The following is an 8,373-nucleotide window of genomic DNA, read 5'->3' on the forward strand; positions in this document are numbered from 1 at the left end:
CTGCAATACCACACCCAAACTGAGGACAATAGCAGCTACATTTTTCTAAGCCTAGACATCCCCTTTAAGTTTGTGCAAGATCTCTGTCCTAAGATCTTGATGTACAGCTGCATGCTTCACTGCCACACCTAATTTGACTGATAGTGGGAACTGTAAGTGGGCCGATGGGGGATGAAGCTCGCATCCACATGCTTCATCCAATAGGACTGAGACCTGTAGGATTTCATAGAGCTGAGGAAGACTGTCCTGGTGCTGACAGATTCTCTTTAACAGACAGTAGATTCCCTCTGTTGCCCCTTTTGCACTAAGCATCACAGTTATAGGGTGCTGGTCGGTTGTCATGGGTACCAACGTCCCCTATGTCTTGCCATGTGTGTTACCTGTCAGTAAAGCAAGGGCATACAATTCAGTAGGTAGCTAAAAGCTTATTTTGGTGATAGTGTCCAGAAGCTGATCATACAACCTGTGTTTCTGGGAGTATTGACTGGTCACATAGTATTCTGTGACTTTCCTCTAATGTCTATAGGAATTGTCCAGACACCGCATTACCGTATTTCTCTCGCCTGTGTTGCAGACCATACATGACATCTTTTCTTTATGATTGCATGCTTGATATGGAAAAAATAAAAGGAAACAAAGCAGTCGTTCGTCTGACCTAGTGTGGGATCAGGTGCTGGCGTACTACTAAATTCTCCTGGGAGGTTTTCTCAGAGACACCATGCAGATCTTCTCCTCCAGCCTGAACAATGCCCATTGTACCTTCTGCTTCAGTAAGATTTTATGCACCGCTCTGTCTGTCACCTAATCTCAGGAAGGCTGCGTTTGATCGACCATAACTCGGCTAGGGAGTCACTTCTGCATGTGTTTGCTTCCACCTGTAGCCACCCAGAATCTCAGGTCTTGCATATGAATTACTGAACTGATTTAACCCTTGCTGCTGAGTCTTTCCCCAGCAGCTGGTACATTTATGTGTGTTCTTCCATCCTTTTTATAGCTATTTTTTTGTTCCCTTCTATAAAGCCTTGTAGCAGAGAATTGGTCCCCGCCAGGAATTGCTGCCAAGACATCGGAAGGATTTTTGACCAAGGTTTTCTTAGCTCAGTGTCACACCAGCCTCGTATATAATCTTAGGAGGGGGTTTGGTTGCATAGTGCAGGCATCTGCTTCTTCTCCCTCCCTCGCTCCTCTGAATTTGTAAGCGGTGCTCACACTATTTTCTGTGACTGGAACAGTCGTGTTCCATCCACCCAGGGAAAAGCCGGCAGAAATCTGAGGTTTAAGCACATTGGTTGCTTTAAGCGACAATGGCTTAAATTCCTGTTTTCTCCCTAACATGAGCATGAAATAGTGTGGGCACAGCGTTCTTTTTCTATGATTAACCTCTTATGACAAGGGCCATTGAGAAAGTGATAACTTCTATATGTTACGTCCATGGTCTCCAGATCAGATGATTTGCAAATGTTACCTTTCTAGTCTGACCACCCAAAAAATATAGTTGTGTAGCATGCAGTTTCAGGTTGTCGGAGCATGCTTGCATAGGTCTGGAGCATAATGGTAATTGTGATCAGCTCCCTATATAGCCACACTTAATAGATTTTCTCCTGCAGTAGGTGCCCATATTGGTTTTATGGCATCCATATAAAAGAAAAAAAAAAGGGCAGCAGTCATCCGTCACTTAGCATACGATTATATAGAAATTGCAGATCATCTTATTATGTGTCTGGGGATATGGCATTTGCAGGAAACAGATGTTGGTGTGTAAGTGAGCCTTTAAGGGGTTGATCAAACCAAAGTTAAAGGAATGCAGAAATCCACGCTACAGCGACGGTCTGGCACACGATACGTGGCTGGGATCTGGCTTAGCGGTGGTGGATTTCTGCATCCCTCCCTGTCTTGTGATCTTTGTTCTAATGCATTGTGAACAACCATCCTTCCTGGAAAACTCCATACACGCAGATAGACAAAAGTGACGTTGTAAAGGCGGCCATGAGAAATCTAGTTCCACACGTGTTCCGCTTCATTGGCTTTCTCTATTAGCATTGTGCCTCGGATTCATCTCACCAATAGGGGGCGTCTGTAATCTTTGTTCATATCCTCTTGAATGGCTTGTGTGACACTGTAGCTACATAAAAGGATGTGTCTTGCTCACCTGGTCAAACACCCGTCCCTCACTGCACTTTTGCCAATTCAATTCATTTTAGATGTAACCTCGGTTATGGTGAAAGACCCACCGGACGTCTTGGACAGGCAAAAATGCCTTGACGCTCTGGCTGCTCTACGCCACGCTAAGTGGTTCCAGGTTCGCAACATCATTTTACTTTCTTCTTGTAGCCTTATGAGAGAATAGCGCGATCAATGTATAATTTGTTGCATAGTAAACACACTTGTCCGTGATAATGTTACTTAAAAAAAGAAAAAAATAATTAAATTAAATGACCAGAAAAATGTGGACAGACGATCCTTTTTAATGTTTTACGACTCACATCCTGTTCCTTTTATTTGTATTATTATTATTTTTTATATTTATTTTCCCTCATTTTATTTCTTTTTGTATTTCTTTTTTCTGGTCATCGAGTAGTCCTTACCTCTAAAGACTGACTCATTCTTTTCAGCGTCCCCCATCATAAACTGTGTTGTGGATCTGTAATATTCCATAAGGCTGCATAGTCTCTTTTTGCTTAACAAATTAAGTACGTGTTAACTGCTTCCTGTAAAGCTTTTATACTGTTGTACAAAGTCCAGCGTAGGAAGTGAAAGGAACCGGGAACCTGTTTGGTACTGTGACTCTACAACCAAACAGATTCTGGCGACCTTCCAGTCCCTACCTGTGGGTTTTTTTGTTTTCTTTTTTTTTTTCTCATGTTATCTTCTTTTTTTTTTTTTTTCCATTGTTTTTATTTATTTTCTTGCACATGTAATGAATTTTTATTTTTGTTATTTTTGTCTACAAGGCTTTTAAGTGAAATTTACAGGAGATGAGTCTGTTTTTTTTTTTTTAATCTTGTCCAAAATGCCGTCCAGATTGGCAGCACATTATTTGCGCTTCCAACACAACGGCATTTTAGCCTTTTGCTGTTTTGATGATAGGACTAACTTGCTTTTGTTGTTACACACAAGGCTAGAGCTAATGGACTGCAATCCTGTGTCATTATCATCCGTATCCTGCGCGACCTATGCCAGCGTGTGCCCACCTGGTCTGATTTTCCAAGCTGGGTATGTATTATGCTGAGACTTCATATGTGCCAAGTCAGGGACCCATCTATGAGATCGGCCTCTTCTTGTATGTCCGTTTACAGTTAAAGTGTACCTGTCACGAGAAAATGCCCTAAGCAAGGACTTCTCTTAGCTTGTTCTTGTAATCGGACCCAGACTGATATAAAAAAAAAAAACTTACCTTTTTTTTCACTCTGCCCTTTGCCCTTTTAAAAGTATTAGCATAGACATTGCACTGGGGGGAAGCTGTCTGTGTCACTAGTGCTGCAGCCTCCCCTGATGTCTATATATTACATGTTACCGTTAGAATAGACATTACACTGGGGGAGCTGTCTGTATTACTAGAGTTGCAGCTGCAGCACGGTGTACCAGAGCCAGCAGAAATAACTGTCAATCACTGCGATACTGTGTCGGCTGCATCGCTACTAACACATACAGCTCCCCCAGAGTAATGTCGATTCTAATGGTAACATGTATTATGTAGACATCAGGGGAGGCTGCAGCACTAGTGACACATGCAGCTCCCCCAGTGTAATGTCTATTCTAATGGTAACATGTATTATATAGACATCAGGGGAGGCTGCAACACTAGTGACACAGACATCTCCCCCCCAGTGTAATGTTTTTTTTTTAATGGTAACATGTATTATATAGACATCAAGGAAGGCTACAGCACTAGTGACACAGACAGCTCCCCCAGTGTAATGTCTATTCTAATGGTAACATGTATTATATGGACATCAGGGGAAACTACAGCACTAGTGACACAGACAGCTCCCCCAATGTAATGTCTATTCTATAGGCAACATGCTATATAGGAATTAGCTCATTGTGACTAGTGATATGTAAGTGGTGGGATCAGGGCAGTTCCTGACACTGGATTGGAAGCAGAGGAGCTGTGTTTCTTACTGCACCTTATATACCTTTATTAAAGTAATGTAAAATAATTCTGAAATACCCCTTAATATGTAACTTTGCCTGTGTCTGAGATTTTATGCTCTGTAATCCACCATTCTCTCCTGATGTCCACAAGTAAAAGCGTTCATTTCAGGAGATACCAAATTCAGGCCAGAGGTTAGAGGTGCAGCGTCTCTTTCTCCATAGTATTTATTGGTTTTACATGATTGGGCACCCTGAAAATGTTTTATTATTCATCTTATTTTACTTGCAATCCAGGTAAAAGAAAGTAGCTGGTTCTTATTCTGTTTTACAGGCCTTGGAGCTGTTGGTGGAGAAGGCTATAAGCAGCTCGACCGGCCCCCAGAGCCCCGGGGATGCATTGAGAAGAGTGTTTGAGTGCATTTCATCCGGAATTATTTTAAAGGGTGAGTGATTCTAAAGAAACAGGATCTCCTAACAAATCACAGTGTTAGTAAATTCTAGAGATGAGCAAACCTCGAGTGTGCAGCATTTGATTACCGGTTGCCTGAAGACGTTGGAGCCCTAGCGAGATCTGGAAAACATGGACACAACCTATGGTTGCATCCATATTTCCAAGCAACCTTAGGGCTGCATCCAACTTCTTCGACCGGTAATCAAATGCAGAGCTTTTCGGGATTGGACGAATCCAAGTGTGCTCAAGGTTCGCTTATCTTTAGTTAATACCCCAGTGTGACTACTTACCCTGCACCCACTCTTTAATATGTTCACTCTTTTTTTTTTTTTCTGGCAGGTGGACCCGGTTTACTCGACCCTTGTGAAAAAGAACCTTTTGACACTTTAGCTACTATGACTGACCAGCAGAGAGAGGATATCACTTCCAGTGCACAGGTAATTTACCAACATTATATATAAGTTTGCCTCTACTAGGTTGGCAGAGGAGCCCCACATGGCCTCTCCTCAGCGCACCTGGCTCTGAAGGGGCTTTGGTTGTAACGGGGGAAAACTCTTGTCCAATTTAAAAATGAAATGCCAGTAGCACCTACTTTCCAGCAAGATTTAGTGGATCTAATAAATCCAGTTACCATCTCCAGTTACCATCAAGAAATTCTTTATATGGTAAGTTATGAAATGTCCAGAATATAAACTTAAGTATGGTGCTGAGAATATGAAAAGGGGGTGACTATCACTTTAAGTTAAGGCTACATTTTTTAATATGTAGTTTAGGATGTGACCATGCGTCTTAAAGAATTCATTTCTTGCCCTCCCGCAGTTTGCACTAAGGCTCCTCGCTTTCCGACAAATCCACAAAGTGCTGGGTATGGATCCCCTGTCTCAGATGAACCAGCGCTTCAACATCCACAGCAACCGCAAGAGGAGGAGAGACAGTGACGGCGTGGACAGCTTCGAGGCCGAAGGAAAGAAAGATAAAAAGGATTACGATAACTTCTAAAGAGAATGACAAGAGGCGAGCGGAAGAAGGAGAGAGGGAGAGGAAGAAAGAGGAGCTAGTGGGTGTCTGCACGGTCTCCTGGAGAAATACATTTCCACTAACAGAGCTGCTGCATCCCCGTCTGCCGCATGGTTACATGTCCTGATCCTGCGAGATCTTGTTGTTACCTTGCTCCAGACTCCGATGTTTCATCTCTGGAGTTGTTAATAGGATAAATATTTGTATAGTTGTTATAATGTAAGCGTTCCCCTGCCTCCATAGAGCTGAGGATTCTGTCCGTGTGCAGAGGCCAGGGTGGTGCTCTTCCCCCTGCTTCTCAGCACTCGGATAGTTTTACTATGTAAGGATCCAGTCTCTGGGCTCTTACCCCAGTGATGTCTCTCTATAGGCAGTAGTTGTATTTAATTTCCAGCCGTGTTTTTAATTTTTCGTGTTGCGTTGTATGGGGAAAAAAAAAAAAGTTGGCAGGGGAAAGCCTCCTTTAGTTGTATGGCATGTGCCCTCACTAATTTCTTATATTATTTTTTTCCTTCTGTTCTTGTACATTGATCCACATGGATGTTATTGTGTGAAGACTAAAACATATTCTTCATTATTTTAGTTTATTTTTTTGGCAATTTTCAGCACTCGGAAGTAAACGTCTCTGGAAATCTTGTGGCATTTGTCTCAATGAGTTGAATATATATATAAAATTGTAACTAAGGCAGCTTTCTGTCAGTTTTATGTTTTAGTTGTTGCTAGAGACCGTGGAAAGCTAATCTACATTCACATTACACGCTTATTTTATTTTTTTGCTCCCCAACACCGATGCTGCCACATTGCTTGGTTAATTTTTTATATATTTTTTTTTAAGGCGTACTTCAGTGTCTTTTCTGTTTTTTTTCCCCCAAGTCAACTGGTTATATATATTTGTAATTTAAACATCGAAAGGCTTCAAATACTTATCAGCTGCTGTATGTCCTGCAGGAAGTGGGGTATTCTTTCCAGTCTGACAACGTACTCTCTGCTGCCACCTCTGTCCATGTCAGGAACTGTCCAGAGCAGTAACAAATTCCTAAAGAAAACCTCTTCTGCTCTGGACAGTTCCTGACAAGGACAGAGGTGGCAGCAGAGAGTACTGTGTCAGACTGGAGAGAAAACACCACTTCCTGCAGGACATAGAGCAGCTGATAAGTATTGGAAGATTGAAGATTTTTTAAATAGAAGTTAACAAATCTGTATAACTTTCTGACACCAGTTGATTTGAAAGCAAAAAAACAAAAAAAAAACCCAGCTGGAGTACCCCTTTAAGTTTGCTTTTAAAACATTTTGAGTCTGTTTGCAACACTTTTCCTATTTTAACATATAGCTAACCTAATGTGAACAAGGTTAAAAAAAAACAAAAAAAAAAAACCATGTATAGTAGGTTAATATGTAACAGGAAGGAAGATGGTTGGTGTTCCCAATAGAGAAGCTTGGACGCTGTGGCTCTATTGTTGTGAAGCTACAACTCCTGGCATGCTGGGTATGTTGGAAGTTGTAGTTATATAACAAGTGGAGAAGCACAGGTGGTTTGCCATTGGCTTAGGTTGGTGATGCAACTCTCATAATGCACTGACAGCCGCTATGATGAGCATCCGAGTTTTCCAACAGGTTAGAGAACACCAACCTAGAGGCTAAATGAGATTGGAATAAATGAGAGAAATGGTTCCCAGGCTGGCTGTATATAGTAGATTTGACTACATCAATTTTACCAATTGAAAGGCCTGACAGTCAGAATCCCATGAACTGAAGCATACTCGAGTAGTCAGTCCCAGCCCTTCCCTCTAAAAATAATAATGCAGAGCTGAAAATCCCATTGCAGTCTACAGACCACTTAAATATGGATAGATACCATTTATGTGTATAATACATGAGACACCAGGAAAGCAATGGCTCCAGATTGTTCCTTTATGCTGACTAATGTGCTGGACGCACATTGTTTGCAATAGGAATATGCACAGCAGTCCACACTCTGCATTTGCAATGGGTAATCCCATATATAAGTAAGAGTATCCCCCTTGTAATGTGGCCTATGTCAGAATACACTGCAGACATCCAGGGCTATCCTTAGAAGTTTTACATTGTGTCTTCACCCTGTAGTAAAACAATGATATGTGAACATGAGCCCTAGGGTGCTGATAGGTTGCAGAAATCCATGCACTCCCAGCAGAGGCAATCCTACTCAGGCTATGTACCTGTACGGCCCAGAATACATAGCCTCATGTGAATATGGCCTAAGATTCAGCCTGACTTTATTCACCCAAAAGCTGAATCAGGAGATGACATCAACAGGTTCACGGTCATTACGTCTCCACATTTGAAAATGCAAGTCCCTTTCTAAAAGGGGTTCACATGGTAGACAAACTGGGCTCAGCTACTTCTGTAACCTCCATAGATGTGAGTGTATAGAGAAACAGACCTGAGCAGCTGCGTCCGGGGATAGGAGAACCCAACCTACAGGCATCTTATACCATATCCTGCGGACATGGTACCTTTATAATATAGTTGTTGATGCCATCCTGTCTACTAAAAGTATATGATCTGCAGAGCTCTCCTGTGGAAGATATAAGTTTAATTTGGTGTTGTGCTCCTCCTTAAGATCAGGTGTACTACTGCAATGGCAGCAGACACTCCTAATGCTTCCAGGATTTTACCCACTCACTACTGTGAAGGGATCTCCGTGCCACATCACATGCCTTAGACGTTACATCAGAACCAATGTTCTCCTCCTTGTCTTCCTAACACTTGTAGCTAGAAAGTTCTCCAATGCCGATTACGTTATTGGCCCTTTCTGCTAAGATGTTAGA

At 42.0% G+C, this 8,373-nt stretch overlaps 1 protein-coding gene across 3 annotated transcripts in view; it reads left to right on the plus strand.

The window, feature by feature from the left end:
• The window catches only part of ZFR (zinc finger RNA binding protein), a 55,841-nt gene extending 49,641 nt beyond the window's left edge, over positions 1-6,200 (plus strand). For 2 of the 3 annotated variants that reach the window (XM_069963132.1, XM_069963133.1), the window contains exons 17-21: positions 2,202-2,299; positions 3,118-3,213; positions 4,427-4,538; positions 4,886-4,983; positions 5,366-6,200. In XM_069963132.1, the coding sequence (XP_069819233.1) occupies positions 2,202-2,299; positions 3,118-3,213; positions 4,427-4,538; positions 4,886-4,983; positions 5,366-5,545 (584 nt within the window). In that variant the 3' untranslated portion in view covers positions 5,546-6,200. Of the gene's footprint in view, positions 1-2,201; positions 2,300-3,117; positions 3,214-4,426; positions 4,539-4,885; positions 4,984-5,365 lie in introns of those variants that run through there. The other variant, XM_069963134.1, reaches the window with a different exon arrangement.
• Positions 6,201-8,373: the final 2,173 nt, after the last annotated feature.

Source organism: Dendropsophus ebraccatus, chromosome 3 (genome assembly GCF_027789765.1).
Source record: "Dendropsophus ebraccatus isolate aDenEbr1 chromosome 3, aDenEbr1.pat, whole genome shotgun sequence".
NCBI lineage: Eukaryota > Metazoa > Chordata > Amphibia > Anura > Hylidae > Dendropsophus > Dendropsophus ebraccatus.